Source organism: Canis lupus, chromosome 5 (genome assembly GCF_011100685.1).
Source record: "Canis lupus familiaris isolate Mischka breed German Shepherd chromosome 5, alternate assembly UU_Cfam_GSD_1.0, whole genome shotgun sequence".
Lineage (NCBI taxonomy): Eukaryota > Metazoa > Chordata > Mammalia > Carnivora > Canidae > Canis > Canis lupus.
Window position 1 is genome coordinate 40,486,248 of NC_049226.1, and position 21,078 is coordinate 40,507,325.

Sequence of the window (21,078 nt, forward strand, 5' to 3'; positions counted from 1 at the left end):
CTCTGGAAAACAGTTTGGCAGTTTCTTATAAAGGTAAACATGCAGTTACCGTATGACCCTGCATTTGTGCTCTTAGGCGTTTATCCCAGAGAAATGGGAACTTACATTCACACAAAACCTACACACCAATGTCCATAGCAGCTTAAAAGCCAAAAACTGTCTTTCAGCAGGTGAATGAATGGTTAAACTGTTACATCCATGCCACAGAATACTCCACAATGAAAAAGAGCAGACTATTATTATACCTAACAACGTGCATGGTCTTAAGGGAATTATGCTGAGCATCAAAAGCCAATCACAAAAGATTATATGCAGTATGATTCCATTTGTATAATATTCTTGAAGTGACAGAATTAGAAGAATGAAGAGCAGAGTGTGTTTGCTGAGGTTAGAAATGGAAGAGTTGGTTATAAAAGGCCACGTGAGGGATCCATGTGGCATTGGAACTGTTGAGTATCTTGGCGCTTATACATAATAAAATTGCATAGAACGAAGTGCATAGGTGAGTACAGGTGAAATGGGGAAAAGTGGTGGGTCCTGTCAATGTCAGCACCTTGATGTGACCCTGTACTACAGGATTGTAAGATGTTACCATGGGGAGCCTGGGCAAAGGGTACATGGGATCTCTCTGTATTGTGTCTTACAATTGTGTTTGAAATTACCATTATCTCAAAATTAAAAATTTCATTTAAAAAATTGTAAATCTTGCAAAGGACCAGGATTTCCTGAAGTTTAAGGGAGTGATGTTAACAGAGATACACTGGTTAACATTGAAAATGAGACAGCCAGGGGGAGCCTGGATGGCACAGTTGATTAAGCGTCTGACTTGATTTCGGCTCAGGTTGTGACCTCAGGGTTATTAGATCGAGCCCTGTGTTGGGTTGTGCTCACTCTTGCGCTCTCTTTCAAAAAACGAAAAAGAAAGAAAATGAGATAGCTAGCAAGGATGATGAATGAAGTGCTTCAAAAGAAAATGATTTGAATACCAAAGGATTAAGAAAAGCCCTTTTGAAAAATTGGTGAAAGCCTGTTAATTTTATGAAGATGAACCTCAATATGTCACTGCTGGAAATGTAAAACAAATTTTTTTGTTTATTCTAATAACTAGTTTGTGGTTAGTTATAACCTTAATTTAATTAAATATAAAATTAACTTATTTTTATTAAGTTTTGGTAAGTTTAGTTTTATTTCTCAAAGTAGAATCCCAGAGCTACTCTTTATTCTGTTGTAATGAATGTTGAGAGTTGGTAACATTTTTCCGGCTGTATCCACACATGCACAATTTTTCTTCAGGAGAGGTTACTAGAGGTGGAATTATTGGATTGCAAATTATGTGGATTACTAAAGCTTTGTTGTCTGTTATTGAATGCTTCTCCAAAGAGGTTTTGCCATTTTTTATTTCCATCATCAGTGGGTGACAGGTGTTGCCTATTCTCTTGTGCATTGTTAATTTTTGTTGTTATTTTTTGAAAAAAACATCTTCCGGTTTGACAGACAAAAATGTTATTTTGTATTAATTTGCTTTTCTGTTTTTTTTTATTATTAGATCTAATATATTTTCATGTTATTGGCCTTCATTCTTTCTTTGGGACTAGTATTGTAAGATTTTTTTTTCCTCAAGAATTTACATGATCTGAACTGCCGTTAAAAGACAAGAGTGGGGGGCAGTCCAGGTGGCTCAGTGGTTTAGCGCCGCCTTCAGCCCAGGGCCTGATCCTGGAGCCCTGGGATTGAGTCCCATGTCGGGCTCCCTGCATGGAGCCTGCTTCTCCCTTTGCCTGTATCTCTGCCTCTCTCTCTCTCTCTCTCTCTCTCTCTGTCTCTCATGAGTAAATAATAAAATAAAATCTTTAAAAAAAAAAAGGAGCCAAATATTTTAAAAATAAACATAAAAAATAAATAAAAGATAAGAGTGGGACGCCTGGGTAGCTCAGTGGCTGGGCTGAACCTTTGGCTCAGGTTGTGATCCCGGAGTCCTGAGATCGAGTCACACATCGGGCTCCCTGCATGGAGCCTGCTTCTCCCTCTGCCTATGTCTCTGCCTCTCTCTCTCTGAGTCTCTCATGAATATATAAGTAAAATCTTAAAACAAAACAAAACATAAGAGTAATTGAGTTACAGAGAGCTTTTTAATAGATTAAGTTTTGGACACTTGTTACTTTGCTTGTTTAGAAGCCAAAATCATAGTATTTCTAATTCTTTATTCATTTAAATTACTAGGGAAGTAAATTTTATTCAAAAATTCTGGTACCATTGATGCTGAAGGTGGCTGACTAATCCATCAATCTTAAATTATTTGTTACTCAACTGCTAATCTTTTGCTTCTTTCAGGCAGATCTTGTCTGGACTACCAGACTCAAGAGACCAAATCAAGTCTTTCAAAGACCCTTGAACAAGTCTTGCGTGACACTGTTGTCCTCCCTTATTTTATTCAATTCATGGAACTTCGGAGAATGGAGCATTTGGTTAAATTTTGGTTAGAAGCTGAAAGTTTTCACTCTACAACTTGGTCCCGAATAAGAGCACACAGTCTGAACACTGTGAAGCAGAGCTCATTGGCTGAGCCTGTGTCTCCATCTAAAAAGCACGAAACTGCAACATCTTTTGTAACTGAGTCTCTTGACAAGAGATTGGAGGATTCTAGCTCAGCCCAATTACTAATGACTCAACCAGAAGGAATTGACCTGAACAATAGAACTAGCAACATTCAGAATCACTTGCTGCTTTCCCGGGAATGTGACAGTGCCCAGTCTCTCCATCTTGAAATGGCCAGAACAGGAATGCATCAAGTTTCCATGGAAACCCAAGAATCCTCCTCCAGACTTCTAGTAGCCTGTAGAAATAACCCCTCTTCACCACTAAAGGAATTATCAGGAAAATTAATGAAAAGTAAGTATGTGGTTTTCTTGTCTCTATCCTGTTTTTTTGTTTAATCGGTTTACAAAGTAGAACTTGAGATGGGGAATAAAAGGATTGGAATAATTTTCTTTTCTCTCACACCCACTTGCAAATTTGGAAGGATTTGGAGAATGTCCTGGAGGAGGATTGGTGTATAAAATAGGAACAGCAAGGAATACCTACCTGCAGTGAGGATCCTCTCAAAAGGATATTAGCAGGATTAACAAATGAAGAAGAGTTAAGTGTCATCTGACCTTTCCCTTCGACACATTTTGAAATCAAATCATTATCCAGTTATGCTTATTCCATTCTCATCTCATTCTTTTTTCTTTCTTTTCTTTTCTTTTTTTTTAAAAGATTTTATATATTCATTCAGAGAGAGAGAGAGAGGGGCAGAGACATAGAGGGAGAAGCAGGTTCCTCACAGGGAGTCGAATATGGGACTCGATCCCCGGACCAGGATCACGCCCTGAGCTGAAGGCAGATGCTCAGCCCCTGAGCCACCCAGGCATCACCTCCTCATTTTTTTTTTCTTTTTTTAAGATTTTGTTTATTTATTCATGAGAGACAAGAGAGGCAGAGGGAGAAGCAGGCTTCACGCAGGGAGCCCAATGCAGGACTCGATCTGGGGACCCTAGGACCATGCCCTGGGTCGAAGTCAGGCGCTAAACTGCTGAGCCACCCAGGGATCCCCTTTATCTCATTCTTAATTTACTACTTAATGTATTTTGCAGATAAAATTATTTTTTAATTGTCGACAGGTGACATTTATTGGGTTCTGGGCTAAGTGCTATACTTCAGTTTCACTTAATTGTCATGTCACCTCCACAAGGTTGGCATTATTGCCCTGTGTTACACATGAGAAATTCATGGCTTAGAAAAGTTAAGTACTTACCTAAGGTTGTAGAGTGAGCAGGGAGCTAGAGTTAAACCCAGGCATTTCAACGACCACCTTTTTATTTCTACTAGATTCTTTTTGAAGTTATACTCTTAATTTTTTGGTCATCACCACCTGGAATTCTTTTTTTTTTTTCTTTTTAAAAGTTTATTTATTCATGAGAGACACATTTTTTTCTTTTTAAAGGTTTATTTATTCATGGGAGACACACGGGGAGGGGGGCAGAGACACAGGCAGAGGGAGAAGCAGGCTCCCCACAGGGAACCCGATGTGGGACTCCATCCTGGATCCTGGGATCACGCCCTGAGCCGAAGGCAGACGCTCAGCTGCTAAGCTGGTTGGCGTCCTACCACCTGGAATTCTGAGTAGACAGCCTCCATGTTTTTCCTCTCTTTCATCTTATCTGTTGTTTCTTATAGGGCCAGGTGATTCTTTTTTGTTTGCTTTTTCTTTTCTTTTTTTTTTTTTTCTCTAGTAAGACTTTATTTTTTTCAGAGCAGGTTTTTTGTTTTGTTTTTGAGAATTTACTTATTTCTTTGAGAGAAAGAGAAAGATAGTGACAACACACGAGGGGAGGAGAGGGAGAAGGAGTCTCCCCATTGAGCAGGGAGCCCTATGTGGGGCTCAATCCCAGAACCCTGAGGTCATGACCAGAGTGGAAGGCAGATACTTAATGACTGAGCCACCCAGGTGCCCCTTTCCAGAGCAGCATCATTTAAGATTCACAGCACAATTGACTGGAAGGTACAGCAATTTCCCATATACCCTTGGCCTCTGCATATGTATAGGTCTGCCCCTCCATCATCCATGACTCCCACCAGAGCAGGACATTTGTTGCAGTTGATGAACCTACCTGGACACATTATAGTCACCCATAGTTCATAGTTTATATTAGAGTTCACTTTTGGTGTTGTGCATTCTATGGCTTTGGATAAACGTACAATGAGGTGTCTATCATTATGGCATTAGAGTTTTTCACTGCCCTAAAAATTGTCTGTACTCTGCCTTTTCATCTCTATCTCTTCCTATCTGGTAATCCCTGACAGCGACAAATCTTTTTTACTGTCTCTGTAGTTTTGCTTTTTCCATAATGTTATATATTGAAATCATATAGTATGTAGCTCTTTTACATTGATGGTAGTTGCTTCAGATTTATGTTTTGGTTCATTGATTGTCTCTTATGATGGGTCTAATCTTCTGTTGAATCAGTTATTTAAAATGTTATTTTTATCTAAAAGTTACTGAATTTTGTATTTCTAGATTTTTTTTTTTTAATTCAGATTTACCTGGTCACTTTTTAGTTTCTTGTTCCTTTATTCCTCCATCCTACTTTTGAGCCCATTTCTTATTTGAGTGTATTAAGGATATATTCATTATCTGATAATTCTATTATCTATAGTTTTTATGGATCTGATTCAACATTTATTTGTTTCTTTAGATTTACACTCTTGGTACCTTGTGATTTTAGTGATTTTTGGCTGTCTGAACATAGGTTTTTGGATTTTTATATGCGGGGATTTGGGATTTGTGTGAGAATGCTGTTTAAATTGAGTTATTCCAGAAAAAAATAAAAATAAGTAAATTGGGTTATTCCAGAATATATTTGCATTTGCTTTTGCGATGTATCTGGTGCCAGCTTCACTACCTTCCTTGTACCATTTAAAATATGTTTTTGTCTTGGGTTTTTCAGGCAAAGTCTTGGGGCCTTTGGCATGATATGGTCTAATCTCCTACCCTGTTCAGGCCCTGGGCAATTGCCCTTGAAAGTGCACACTTTCAAGTCTCTAGACATTGGTGGTTTTCCCAGGTGAATGCCCTGCCTATCTCGCACTCTGCCCATCTTGATTTGCACTGGCTCCTGCAGGTCCACAGTTTCTTTATCTGCAATTTAGAAATCCAGAAAGCTTTAACTATCACAAGTTATTTTTTAAATGAACAAAACTTGGCCTGAACTGGGATGAACTTACTGCAGAAACGTGAATGTGTTTGATTATGTGGTGTTGTTCCACATGCTGCTAGAGTATTAATATGGTATATATGAACATAGTTGTGTTCCCTCTGTAAAAAAACAAAGCTAAACAAACAAACCCAGATTCTGAATTCTGAAATGTTACAGGCCCCAACGGTCTCCAATAAGGGAACTGCTTGTCCTTCTTTCTGCTATATTTCTCTTACTTTACAAACTCTGATAAACTTTTTAAAAGCATTTTGGAAGAATCAGTATTGGGAAGAATTTCTTTGAATATCTATCTAGTCTGGCCAGTTTCTGGAAATGGAAGTCTGTTTCTTTAATTGTAATACACTTTATTGTATTTGGAAGCTTTTTGTTTTGTTGGTACTTAATTTTAATAAAAAATAGAAATAGCAGTGGAGTCATTTAAAGAGCACTAGTTTTTTCCAGTTTTCATTAGTTTTAAAATTTTTATACAGTAGATTTGAACCTTCTTTGATATATCCTTGCATGAATTGTAACACATGCATAGATTCCTGTAATTGTCATCATAGGATAAGAATAGTTCTGTCTCCTTTATAGTTAAACCCTCCTCTATCCCAGCATTTGGCAACCACTGATCCATTCTCTGGAGTGCCTTACAAGTAAATTTACATAATATGTTGCTTTTGAGACTAGCTTCTTTCAGCATAATGGCTTGAAATTTATCCATATTCTGTCAACAGTTCATTGCTTTTTCTTGTATTCTATGGTATAGATGTGTTATCTATTCACCTGTGGAGGGTATTTGGATTGTTTCCAGCTGTTGATGATTATGAATAAGGCTGCTATAAACATCTGTGTACAGGTTTTTGTGTGGACAAAAGTTTTTATTTCTCTAAGGTTAATACCTAGTAGTAGGTTTGTTGATTATATGGTGTGTGTTTAAATGGTAAGAAACTACCAGACTGTTTTGTAGAGTGGCTGTACCATTTTGCATTTTCCCCAGCAACATAGTCTCATACTTTATTGGATTGTTTGTTTTATTATTGTTGAATTTTGAGAGTTCTTTTTGTGTTCTGGATATAAAGCCTTTATTGGGGCAGCCTAGGTGGCTCAGCGGTTTAGTGCCGCCTTCAGCCCAGGCTGTGATCCTAGAGACCCGGGATCGAGTCCCACGTCGGGCTCCCTGCATGGAGCCTGCTTGTGTCTCTGCCTCTCTCTCTGTCTCTCATGAATAAATAAATAAACTCTTTAAAAATAAATAAATAAATAAAAAATAAAACCTTTATTGGCTATGTGATTTGCAAATGTTTTTCTCCTAGTTTATAGCTTGGCTTTTCATTCTCTAAATAGTGTCTTTCACAGAACAAAAGGACTTTTTCAATTAAGTCTAATCGACCTTTTTTTTTTTAATTTTTATTTATTTATGATAGTCACACAGAGAGAGAGAGAGAGAGAGAGAGAGGCAGAGACACAGTCAGAGGGAGAAGCAGGCTCCACCGAGAGAGAGAGAGAGAGAGAGAGAGAGAGGGGCAGAGACACAGGCAGAGGGAGAAGCAGGCTCCATGCACCGGGAGCCCGACGTGGGATTCGATCCTGGGTCTCCAGGATCGCGCCCTGGGCCAAAGGCAGGCACCAAACCACTGCGCCACCCAGGGATCCCCGCCCCCCCCGTTTTTTTTAATGGATTGTGCTTTTGGAGTTATACCCTAAAAACTTTTTGCCTAGTTTAGTTCATGGAGATTTTCTCCTGTGTGTTCTAAAAGTATTGTGATTTTTTTACTTCATGTTTAGATATATAGTCTATTTTGAATTAATATTGTATAAGATGTAAGGGTTAGGTCAAGTTTTTTCATACTGGTTTTTAGTTTTGCATGTAGACACCCAGTTGTTGCAACACCATTAATTGAAAAGACTACTCTTACTCTATTGAATTGCCTTTGTACCTTAGCTGTATTTGTGTAGGTGCATTTATGGACTCTGTTCTGTTCCGTTGAGATATGTGTTTGTTCCTTCACTACTACTCACTATCTTGATTACTGTAGCTTTACTGTAATTCTGAAAATTGGGTAGTAGGAGCCCTTCAAGTTTGTTCGTTCTTTTTCCAAATTGTTTTGTCTCTAGTTTTGTTTTTTTCTTCATATAATCTTTAGCATAATCTTGTCTGTACCTACAAGAAATCCTGCTGCAATTTTTATTGAAATTGTATTCAATCCATAGGTCAGTTTGGGAGGAATTTACATCTTAACTGTATTAGGTCTTAAAATCCATGGACGTGGAATGTCTTTTTATTGTCTTTTATTTTTTTCATCAGCATTGTGTAGTTTTCAGCTCACAGATCCTTCATGTGTTTTATGAATGATATTCAAGAATGATACCATGTTATGAATGATATTTTAAAAATTTGTTTTCTAATTTTTTTATTGCCAGTATTTAGCAGTATGATTGAGTTTTATATGTATTCTGTAACCTTCTATTCTGTAACCTTATGAAAATCACAAGATTGCTTGGGATATTCTATGTAGACATTGATGTTGTTCATGAATAGGGACTGTTATTTCTTACTTTCCAGTCTTTTTTTTCCCCCCTTGCCTTATTGTGCTAGCTAGGACTTCTGTATCATGTTCGTTAGGATCAGTGAGAATGAATATTCTTTTTTTTACTTTATTTTATTTTATTTATTTATGATAGTCACACAGAGAGAGAGGCAGAGACACAGGAGGAGGGAGAAGCAGGCTCCATGCACCGGGAGCCCGACGTGGGATTCGATCCCGGGTCTCTAGGATCGCGCCCTGGGCCAAAGGCAGGCGCTAAACCGCTGCGCCACTCAGGGATCCCGAGAATGAATATTCTTATCTTGTTCCTGATCTTGGAGGGAAAGCATTCAGTCTTTTACCTTTAAGTATGAGGTTAGCTGTGGGTTTTTCTGTAAATGCCCTTTATCAGGTTGATGAAGTTTGTTTCTCTTAATGGTTTCCTGAGAGTTGTTTGAATCATGAATGATGCTGAATTTTGTCATGTTTTTTTTTTTTTCTGTGTTGTTTGATAGGACTGTGTGGTTTTCCTTTTTTTGCCTATTAGTATGATGGATCATATTTATTGACTTTTAAAAGTTTGAATAAGCACTCATTCCCAGGGTAAACCCATTTAGTTGTGGTGTATTTTTCTTTTTACATGTTGCTAGATTGGATTTTTTCTCAATTCTGTTGAGCATTTTTGCATTTGTGTTTATGATGGATTTGGTCTGTAGTTTTCTTGTACTGCTTTTGTCTGGTGTTAGTATCAATGTAACGTTGGCCTCCAAAAATGAGTTGTGAAGTTTTCCTACCTCTCCTATTATCTGGGAGAGATCATGTAGAATCGTTTTTATTTTTTCTTTAAATGTTTCGTAGAATTTGCAAGAGCCTGGATTTGTTTGTTTTGTTTTCAGAATGTTTCAAACTGAATTCAAATTCTTTAATTTTGGGGGCTATTCAGGTTATCTATTTCTTCTTGAGTGAATGTTAGTAGTTTATGCTTTTCAGTGAATTACTAATTTCATTGAATCACTGAATTTATGGGCAGGTAATTATCTAGCATGCCCTTACTGTCTTTTTAATCTTGAGTTTGTAGTGATATCCCTTTTTCATTCCTCTTGTAGGTAATTGTGTATCTTTTTTTTTTGGCAACATATATAGGGGTTTAATCTGTCTCTTTCAGAGAACCAGCTTTTGATTTAATGGATTTTTATCTATTTTTTTGTTTTCAATTTTATGGATTTTCTGCTCTGTGTTACTTCTTTCCTCCTGCTTACTTTGGATTTATTTTACTCTTTTTCCTATTTCTTAAGCTAGGAACTTAGATTGTTTGAGACCGTTCTTTTTTAAGATAAGCATGTAATGCTATAAATTTCCTTCTAATCACTGTTTTAGCAACACACTAGAAATTCTAATGCTTTGAGCAAAAATTCGATGTCTAATTTCCCTTGAGTCCTACTCTTTTGTCTATGATTATTTAGAAATGTTTAATTTCAGGTGTTTAGAGAATTTTTACCCTGTTGTCTTTTTATTACTGATTTCTCATTTAATTATATTATGCTCAGAAAACATACTTTGAAAAAATACCATACTTTGAGTGATTTCAGTTCTTTTAAATTTGTTAAAATTTTTAAATGGCCTAGAATATGGTTTGTCTTGGTGAATATCTCACATGCAATGAGAAGAATGTATATTCTGCTGTTCGATAGATTTTTATAAATGTCAATTAGATTGAGTTGGGTTAAGGTGTTTGGTTCTTCTGTATCCTTGCTGGTATTTTGTATGCTTTTAATATCCATTATTTTGAGAGAGAAATGTTGAAGTCTCCAACCAGAATTGTGGATATTTCCAACTGTACTTTCAGTTCTACCCATTTTTGCATGTATTTTGAGGGTCTTTTGTTTGTTGTATACATATTTAGAGTCATTATATCTTCCTGGTGAATCAAATCTTTTATCATTATGTAATGTTCTTCTTTATCTGCAGTAGCTTCACTTGTTCTAAGCTCAGAAATATCTGCTGTCTGACTTATGTAGCCACTCCAGTTTAATCTGATTGGTGTTTACATGGTGTATGTATATCTTTTTCTATCCCATTGCTTTTGACTTACCTTTATCATTTTTCAAGTGAGTTTCTTTTGACAGCATGGAGTTAGGTTGTTTTTTTTTAATGCATTCTAACTTTTTTTAAGATGTATTTATTTATTTATTCATGAGAGACACAGAGAGAGGCAGAGACATAGGCAGAGGGAGAAGCAGGCTCCTCACAGGGAGCCTGATGTGGGATTCAATCCCCGAACTGGGATCACGCCCTGAGCCAAAGGTAAACAGATGCTCAACTGCTGAGCCACCCAGGCATCCCACGATCTGGTTTTTTTGTTGATAAAATTTTTTAAATGTAGTTATTTGTATTGTGTAATTAATTACAATATTATTTACAATGTAATTTGTAAATGTAATTACTGATACTTGTTAACATAACTCCTATGTAGTGATATTAAGTGTAATTATTGATGTATTCGGATTTAGGTGTCCTGTTTTATTTTTTTGTTTGCTGCTTCTTCTATTTTACATCCTTTGATTTCCTATTCTCTTCTTTCTTTTGGATTTTTTTAAAGAATTTATGAGTTCTTGATTATATCTCTTTGTATATAGATTTTTAATGGTTTCTCTAGGGATTACAACATACGTACATATACATACATACCTACATACACAGTCTACTTAAAATTAGTATTTTATCATGTTAAGTGGGATGTAGAGCGTACCACCTAGGTCCCTTCTCCTCACTCACATGATGTAGTTGTCATCTACTTTTGTTGAAAACCCTATCACACAATGTTAGGACTTTGGCCTTCAACTGTTGTACACAGTTTAAAGAACTTAAAAGAAAAATTGTCGATTACATTTAAACCAGATATTTGCTGTATCTGTTGCAGTTCTTCATCCCTGAAAATTCAGTTATTATTTCTGTTACCATTTTACCGCTGTTTCAAGAATTCTTTTAGCATTTCTTTTAGAGCAGGTCTGCTGTTGGAGAATTTTCTTGCTGTTTTCCATCTGAGAATCTCCTTAGATTGAAGTAATTTTTTGCTTGATAGAGAATTCTAAGTTGACAGTTATTTTCTTTTACCAGTTTGAAAGTGGTGTTTCACTGCCTCTGACCTATCTGGTTTTTGGTAGAAGTCTGCAGTCTTAGAATCATCATTACTCTCTATTTAGCATCTTTTTATAGCTGCTTTAGAGATACTTCCCTGTCTTTAATGTTCAGCAATTTGGTTATAGTGTTTGGGTATGGATTTCTTTGAGTTTCTTCTTATTTGAGGTTCACTGAGCTTCTTGATTTTAAAAGTTTGGGTTTTTTTGCTGGTTGGGAGGAAGTTTTTAGCCATTGTTTTTCACATTTTGTTTTTGTCACTGTAGTTTTTTCCTTTTTTTCGTGGGGATTTAATGACCCAGATGTTTTACCCTTGTTATTGTTCTGCAGGTCCTTGAGGTGCTGTACTTTTTTCTATTTTTTTTTTTTTTTTCCTGTTGTTGAGCTTGGAAAATTTCTATTTGTATTACCTCTGGATTCACCGATTCTTTCCTCTGTTATTTCGTTGTTCTTTGAGTCTTTACAGTGATTTTAAGTTTGTATTATTTTTTGGTTCTAAGGTTTCCATTTGTTTCAAGAGTATTTGACTTTTCTTGGAACATGGTTATAATACCTTTTTTTTCTTTTTTAAGAGAGAGAGAACACAAGTGGGGAGAAGGGAGGGGCAGAAAGAAAGGGAGTGAAAGAACCTCAAGCAGGCTCCACATTCAGCACAGAGCCCAATGCGGGGCTCAGTCCCATTTCCCTGAGATCATGACCTGAGCTGAAATCAAGAGCCAGATGCCTAACTGACTGAGCCACTAGGCGCCCCTATAATTGCTTCTTTAAAAAGCAAAACAAAATTTAAAAAATCTATGTTCTATAATTCCAGCATCCATATCATCTTGCTTGTCTTTTCCTTTGTGAGATAATGCAGTTTTCTAGGGTTTTGTATGGCAGTTAATTTTGGATTGTATTATGGACAATTTGACTTACATAATTCTGAGTCATGTTTAAATCCTGTTAGGTTAGGTTCAGGCTACAAGTTTCAACTAGCACTCTGTAGGCTGTGGTTCCAGAGTCTGTTCATTTTTTTGGATTTTACTTGTATATGTACCTGTTGGTATCCAGTCTGGGACCTGACAAGGTCTGACAAGTGAAAAGGTCATAGTTTAGGTCTCAGACCCTTTGGTATGCTCTTACAGTCAAATCCATGTATGCTCAGCTCACGTGTGAGCCCAGAAACACACACACAACTTGATAAGCTTTTCACGAACCTCCCTCCTTTCTACAGTCTCCCTAACAGCTTCTGGTTCCAAGGGGAGCCCATCTTCCTTGTTGTTGGGCTAAAAAGTTGGAGCTTTACTTTCCAAGCAGCAAGAAGACAGAGGATAAGAGAAAAAGGGATTCTCCTCTTCCTCTTGGGACTACAGTTTCTCCGTCAAAGTACAGGGATTTTGGAGCCTGCCAGAGTGCTCCTGCCATTGCCACTGTTGGTAGGCTGGTATTACTTGGGGACCAAAACTAGAGTGAAAGGGATAAAACAAAAAAGCCCAGGATGGTTCCCTCACTCTCTGTTATCCATAGGCATCGCCTTCTGCTCCTTAGACCAGAAATAGAGGGCTTGTCTGGAGCTTTTCCTTTGAGCATCTGGCTGTACAGTGTTGGCTTTTGAGTCCAGGCTAGGAGATACTGGAGGAACAGAAAGTGGGGAAACTTGCCTGTAGTATGATGGTACTTCAAGTTCTGGTTTCCTTTCTCTATCTGCCTGCTACCATTTACTTTTCCAGGTCCTCAGATAAGTTCGTCTGGTGTTTGTAGTTGCATTCTGTGGGAGAGATAGGGTGGAGTGTGCTTATTTCATCTTGACCTACTCCTTAGAATTTCAAATCAAGTCATAGAATATGGATTTTCTATTTTCTCCTTGAAAGCAAATACATTAGGGAAGATAGTGGTTTAACACTTGCTTCTCTGGTTCCTATTATAATTATTTTCATTGCATTAAAACCTCTTGAGCTACAGTTTGTAGCCCTGTGTCAGCACCTCATATTTGTATTTAGAAGTTTTCTGGAGCATAGAAATGCCTACTCTCCTGTTTCTGATTCCAGCTCTCATTTTTCATAGAGTGGAAACTTTCTTTCTTTTTTTTTTTTTTTTTTTTGAGTGGAAACTTTCTTGTAAAAAACCTTCTTTTTGTATTTGCCTAATATCACTCTTAGGTGGCCTAGGGCTTTCTTAATATGCCCTTAAAACTTCTTTTACCAAAAGAGGGAATTTTTTTTTTTTTAATTTTTATTTATTTATGATAGTCACACAGAGAGAAAGAGAGAGGCAGAGACACAGGCAGAGGGAGAAGCAGGCTCCATGCACCGGGAGCCCGACGTGGGATTCGATCCTGGGTCAAAGGCAGGCGCTAAACCGCTGCGCCACCCAGGGATCCCCAAAAGAGGGAATTTTTAATGGCCTGTTGATTTTGTAAATAAAGATTAAGATTAAGAACTCAGAATTAATGTGTAATTTCTTCCTGCATAACCTTTTTAGGATATACTGGTATTTTGTACTTCCATGTAAATAGATACTAAGTTGGTTTTAGGATCTTTATGCAAAGAGGTGGAGGTTAACAAAATAAATTCTTCTTAGCTGACATTAATAAGTGTGTTAATTTCTCATTTTGTTGATACATGTTCTCCTTTAATAGCCACTTTGAGTGACTAATGCAGTCTTTTAGGAATAGGCTTGTGTGTTCCTTGTGTTGAAGTCCCACTTGTCTTGATTTTCTTCTCTGCTTTAAGCCATTTTATCACAAGACCTCTTCCCTCTGACTAAAAAGAATTCCTGACTTCAAATTTCTTCATAAAGATGCTGCTAATTTAAAATGCTAGGAAAAAAATGTGTGACCTTATCAAGTAAATTCTTTCAGCCAATGTTTGTGATGTTTATTCTTTCAACGGATATTTATTATGTGCCTATTATGTAATGCCAGGTACCATACTGGACACCAAGGACTCAGAAATAAATAGTCACAGACTGGACATTCAGGAAAATTTTTGTCCATTGAGTGAAGTTTATAGTCTGAAGAATTTTTCTTTTTTTTTTTTTTTCTTTTTAAGATTTATTTATTTTGAGACTGAGAGGGAGTTGTGAGTACACTGGGGTGGGAATGGGGGCAGAAGGAGAAAATCTTAAGCAGACTTCCCGCTGAGCATAGAGCCCAAAGCGAGGCTTGATCTCACGACCCTGAGATCATGACCTGAGCTGAAAATCCAAGTCAGACGCTTAACCAGCTGAGCTATCCAGGAGCCCCAAGAATTTATTTATTTACATGTTTATCTTTTGTACTTCATTGTTCGTGTTTAAATCTGCTAATCACAGCTTTGTCTTTAAAATCGGTGATTAAAGGAGGGCACCTGGGTGACTTAGTGGTTGAGCTGCCTTTGGCTCAGGTCATGATCCTGGGGTCCTGGGATCAAGTCTCGCATTGGGCCCCCTGCAGGGAGCCTGCTTCTCCCTCTGCCTATATCTCTGCCTCTGTCTCCATGCCTCTCATGAATGAATAAATAAAATCTTTAAATAAAATTGGTGACTAAAATATATCCATTTTAATGAAATACTCTTGTATCTTGGTTACTCAAAAGTCTTGGTAAAGTTCCGGATATATGTGTATCATCTCATGGAGTTGGTTGGTATTTTGTATTTTGGGGTTTGTTGTGGTTAAGGATTAGTTGCAGTTAAAAGACACGTCCTAGCCATTTGAAAATTTTAAAACTTCTTAGTGAAATACTAAAATGAGTAAATGGAATTTTGAGCATCATTCAAGTAATTGAAGGAAAGTTCTTTATTTCCAGTAATCTGGCCTCACAGGTTTCCAAAAGGTATGCTTTAAAAAGCAAAGCAGATATTTTAAGCATTTCTATGTTCTTTTGTTAACAAAATATTTTAGAAATTGGACCAAAGCATTTATTTTAGTTTAGCCCGGTATTTATTGATTTAAACTGTTTCATTTATTAATTTATTAAGATGTTTAATTTTCTGAGGAGTTTCCATATTGTTTTCCATAGTAGTCACACCGTTTTACATTCCTACCCAACAGTGTATGAGGAGTCCAATTTCTCCACATCTCACTAACACTTGTTAACTTTTGTTTTGGTAATGGTCATCCTTAGAGGTATGAGATGATATTTCCTTGTGGTTCTGTCCTTTTGGTTTGTATATCTGCCCTTATGCCAGTACCATACTGTTTCCGTTTTTGTAGCTTTATAATATATTTTGAAATCAAGAAAGATGTTACCTCTGGCTTTGTTCTTTCTCAAGGTTGTTTTGGCTATTCAGGTCCTTTGTGGTTCCTTGTGAATTTAAGGTTTTTTTTTTTTTTTTTCTATTCCTGTGAAAAATACCACTAATATTTTGATAGGGATATGTTAAGTCTATAGATCACTTTAGATAGTGACATCTTGGGACACCTGGGTGGCTCAGCGGTTGAACATCTGCCTTTGGCTCAGGGTGTGATCCCTGGTCTGCTTAGAGTCCTGCATTGGGCTCCCTGCAGGGAGGCGGGGGGAGGGTGAGTGGGGGACCTGCTTCCCACTCTGCCTATGTCTCTACCTCTCTCTGTGTGTCTCTCATAAATAAATAAATAGATAGTGACATCTTACCAGTATTAAGTCTTCCATTTCACGAACACAGGATGTTTTTCCATTTATTTGTGCTCTCTTTAATTTCTTTCAGCAGTGTTACAGTTTTAAGTGTATAAATCTTTTACTTCCTTGGTTAAGTTTATTTCTAAGTATTTTATTCTTTGTTATGTTATTACAAATGGGATTGCTTGCTTAATTTCCTTTTTGGCAAGTATATTTCATTGTTAGTATATAGAAATCCAACTAATTTTTGTATGTTGATTTTATATCCTGTAACTGAATTCATCTATCAGTTTTTTGTGGAGTTGTCAGGGTTTCCTACATGTAAAATAGAGTTATCTGCAAATAGAGATAATTTAACTGCTTTCTTTCCCATGTGGATACTTTTTATCCTCCCTATCCTAATAGCCTTGGTTAGATTTCTAGTACTGTGTTGAATAGAGGTGTTAAAAGTGGGCATCCTTCCCTTGTTCCTAATATTAGAAGAAGAAAAGCTTTCAGTTTTTCATGATTGAATATGATGTTAGCTGTTAGTTTTTTGTTTATGGCTTTTATTATGTCGAGGTAATTTCCTTTTGTTCCTAGCATGTTGAGAGTTTTAAATCATGAAGGAGTGTTGAATTTGTCAAATACTTTTCCTACATCTGTTGAATTGATCGTATGATAGTTACACTTCAGTTGATGTGGTGTATCACTGTAGTTGATTTTTATATGTTAAACCATATCCTCGCACTCCAGGGATGAATTCCACTTGGTCATGGTGTGTGATGCTTTTCAGGTACTGTTGAATTCTGTTTGCTAGTGTTTTGTTGAGAATTTTTGCATCTGTGTTCATCAGGGATATTGTACTGTAGTTTGCTTTATAGTATCTTTGTTTGGCTTTGGTATTAGAATAATGGCTGGCCTCATAAAATGAGTTTGGAAGTGTTCCTTTTTCATTTTGGGGGGACAAATTTGAGAAGGATTATTGTTAATTCTTCTTTAAATGTTTGGTAGAATTCTCCAGTGAAGCCATTTGCTTTTCTGCTTTCTGCTATGGGCTTTTCTTTGTTAGAAGGATTTTTAATTACTGATTCAGTCTCCTTACAAATTATAGATGTGTTCAATTTCTGTTTCTTGGTGATTCAGTCTTAGTAGGTGTTCTAATAGTGTCTTATGAAACTTTTAGCTCTGTGGCATCAGTTGTAATATCCTCTTTTATTTTTTATTTTGTTTGAGTTGTCTATTTTAGTCTAGCTAAAGTTGGGTCAATTTTGTTGATCTTTTTGAAGAACCAAATTTTGCATATATTTTTCTGTTTTTTTCTATTCTGTATTTAATTCTGCTCTAATTGTTATTCCTTCTGACTTGGGCTTAATTTGTTATTTCTAGTTTCTTGTGTAAAGTTAGGTTCTGTGAGATTTTTCTGCTTTCTTGATGTAAGCATTTATAGCTATACGTGTCCCTCTTGATACTGGTTTTAGTGTATCCCGTAAGATTGTGATATGTTGTGTTTTCATTTGTCTCGAGACATATTTTAAACTTCCTTTTCAATTTCTTTTTCAACTCATTGGTTGTTCAAGAATGTATTGTTTAATTTCCACATATTTCTTAGTTTTCCAGTTTTCTTTTTGCTTTTGATTTCTGGGTTTATTCCATTATGGTTGGGAAAGATACTTGATATGATTTCTGTCTTATTAAATTTAAGACCTGTTTTGTGACCTAACATGTGATTTGTCCTAGAGAATGATTTAAATGTGTATTCTATTCTGCTGCTGTAGGATGGAATGTTCTATAAAAGTCTGTTAGGTCCATTTGGTCTGTGGTGTTGAGTCCTCTGTTTCCTTCCAGATTTTCTGTCCGGATGTTCTATATCCATTACTGAAAATGGGGCATTGAAGTCTGTTACTGTCTTGCTGTTTATTTCTTCCTTCACTTCTGTCAGTGTTTGTATATTTAGAGGCTCTAATGTTGCGGTATATATAATTGTTATATCTTCTTGGTAGATTGACCCTTTTATCATTGTCTCTTGTGACAGTTTTTGACTTAAAGTTAGTCCCCTTTTGACAAGGTTAGTCCCCTTCTCTCTGCTCTTTTTGTTACTGTTTGCATGGAATATCTTTTTCCATCCTTTCACTTTCAGCCTTTGTGTGTCCTTAAATCTAAATTGAGTCTCTTATAGGCATCATGTAGTAGGATCTTGATTTCTTTTTATTTTAAAAATACATTCAGTCTCTGTGTCTTTTGGGCAATTTAATTCATTCACATTTAAAGTTATTATTGATAGAGCAGGATTTATGTTGCCATCTTGCTCATTGTTTTTCTGAGTGGCTTCTAGGCCTTTTTACTTCTTTTCCTCTCTTGCTGTCTTCCTTTGTATTTCCTTGTTTTCATGTAGTGACATGCTTTGATTCCTTTCTCATTCTTTTGCATATCTTCCATAGGCATTTTTGTTGTGGTCACCATGGGACGTACATAAAAGACTTTTACAGCAATCTGTTTTAAGCTGATAACATCTTCAGTCACATCAAAAACTGTTTTGCTTCTCGTTGGCCCCATCCTCTCTCCAGCACTTTATTAACTCAAATAGTTCATTTTATTCTTTTGCACATAAGTATTTTTCTATAAAAATAGGGATAATAATCTCTTCTTTAAAAAAAAAAATTGGGGGACGCCTGGGTGACTCAGCAGTTGAGCACCTGTCTTTGGCCCAGGGCGGGATCCTGGAGTCCAGGGATCAAGTCCCACATTGGGCTCCCTGCATGGAGCCTGCTTCTCCCTTTGCCTGTGTCTCTGCCTCTCTCTCTCTGTGTCTCTCATGAATAAATAAATAAAATATTTTTTAAAAAGATATAAATTTTTTTAAATGTTTTTATTTTATTGAGTTTTTTATTTAAAGTTCAGTTAGTTAACATACAATGTAATATTATTTTCAGATGTCAGTTTAGTGATCACTACTTCTGAAAGACACCCAGTGCTCATCACAGCATAGGTATATAATTTTTTTAATATGTATGGTGAATTGGGAAGTACGCATAAACAAGCATACTACTTGTTTTAAGGAAAAGTACATGCATATTTGATTGTTTTTGTGAACTCAATTAACTACTTTTTTTTTTTTTAAGATTTTATTTATTTATATGAGAGTGAAAATGCATGGGAGGGAGAGCAAGAGAGAATCTGAAGCAGATTCCACACTGAGCACAGGGCCCAATGCAGGGCTCAGTCTCATGACCCTGAGATCATGACCTGAGCTGAAATCAAGAGTCAGACACTCAACCAACTAAACCACCCAGGTGCCCCTCAATTAGCTCTTTTTTTTAATGGAATACCATTTTTACTCCAAAGAATGACTGTGGCTTGGGAATTGCCAGATGTTTTCTTGGAAATGAATGAAGTGAGCTTGTCATTTCAAGGAAAACAGCTGATAGTATTTGTTGCCCTTGGTAAAATGTAAGCTTTTAAAGTGAAAATTAGAATTTTGAAAAACTGATATTTACCACCCTGTGCTTTGACAACTTTAAAGAGTATTCTGGAGCACCTAGGTAGCTCAGTCAGTTAAGCGTCTGCCTTGGGCTCAGGTCTTGTCTGCTGTGCCTCTCTGTCCCTCCTCCCCTCTCATGCTTGCTCTCTCTCAAGTAAATAAATAAATCTTTTTTTTTTTAAGTGTGTTCTGATAAGATGATTGGTGATATTAATGATGCGATTTCTTTTTTTTACATTCTCTGATGTAGTGTATCAACATTTGGAAGGTCTGCATAAGTCAGTGAACCAGTATTTTCCAAAATATTAAAAAATACATGATGTCATAAAATCATGAATGTAAAGATCTACTTACTAAAGGGGGAGATATACCACTGGATTTTAATGTAACCGATAAGTTCACTGATCTGGCTTGCACTTCCCACATTCTTTTTTTTTTTTTTTTTTTTAAACCAGAATGTTTATTTTGACTAATCATTGAAATCCTTAAGATGAATTGGATGCTGCGGCAGCTGCCCTCTTGGGCTTAGGTGTTGTTCCTTCACGGAATCCATGCCTGAATCTGCTGTATACAATTTTAGGTGCCTCATTCGACCGGTCCCAGTGGTATTTTGTCTTCTAGCCTTGGCTCTCCAGTTATACTTTCTCTTCCAGTTGGCAGGGTAGCCACACTTGCCACAGGTGGACTTTTGAAGGTGATAGGCCTTAGAGCCACAGTGGTGGCACAACGTGTGCATCTTATTGCAACGCTTTCTGAACAGTGACATCCCCTTCGTCATCTTGTTTCTGTGCCAGACCCCAAAGAGACTGGAAGAGGAGGTCCACTTCCCACATTCTAACTAACCTTTAAGAAACTGCCATTTGTCAAATTTTGGTGTAATATCAAAGAAGAGTATATTCACAGTGATTTTAAAAAGCTGTTAAAATACTCCCTTTTCCCATCTCTGCATATCTGAGGCCAGATTTTCTTAATATAGATAAAACCAGGGATCCCTGGGTGGCGCAGCAGTTTAGCGCCTGCCTTTGGCCCAGGGTGCGATCCTGGAGACCCAGGATCGAATCCCACGTCGGGCTACCGGTGCATGGAGCCTGCTTCTCGCTCTGCCTATGTCTTTGCCTCTCTCTCTCTCTCTCTCTCTCTCTGTGACTATCATAAATAAATTTTAAAAAATATATAGATAAAACCATTTCTCTATTCACAACACTTCTGACACCAAATGTGTGGGTTTTCCACACGAAGTAGTTCTCCAATTCTCTGTAACTTGGGGTTCTACAGTTTAATTCATTCTGGCACTAACTCCCCAAGTTAGCACAGACCTCACAGGTTAAGGGCTCAGTCCACAAGATTGCCCCCTACTTTAGATGCCAGCTGCAAGTCTCAAGTTATCACATGTACTTCTGGCCAACCAGCTATAAATCCAGGGTTTCCATAACTTCTCCTTGTATTCAGTAATCTTATATTAGTTCACAGAGTTTAGGGAAACACTTTACTTATATTTACTGTTTTATTATAAAGCACATTATAAAACATACAAATGAACCACCAAGTAAAGAGATGCAGAGGGCAAGGTCAAGAGGGATCCCAAGTGCAGAAGCCTCAGTCTTTGTGGGTTGAGGTATGCCATCCTTCCAGCACATGGATGCATTCACCAACCGGGAAGC

The 21,078-nt window shown here is 37.0% G+C and overlaps 1 protein-coding gene and 1 pseudogene across 3 annotated transcripts in view; one reads left to right on the plus strand and one right to left on the minus strand.

The window, feature by feature from the left end:
- AKAP10 (A-kinase anchoring protein 10) overlaps positions 1-21,078 on the plus strand; it is an 85,580-nt gene that overhangs the window by 23,639 nt on the left and 40,863 nt on the right. For all 3 annotated transcript variants that reach the window (XM_038537029.1, XM_038537030.1, XM_038537028.1), the window contains exon 4: positions 2,332-2,889. In XM_038537029.1, the coding sequence (XP_038392957.1) occupies positions 2,332-2,889 (558 nt within the window). The remainder of the gene's footprint in view (positions 1-2,331; positions 2,890-21,078) is intronic.
- Positions 19,903-20,195, minus strand: LOC106558819 (annotated as a pseudogene).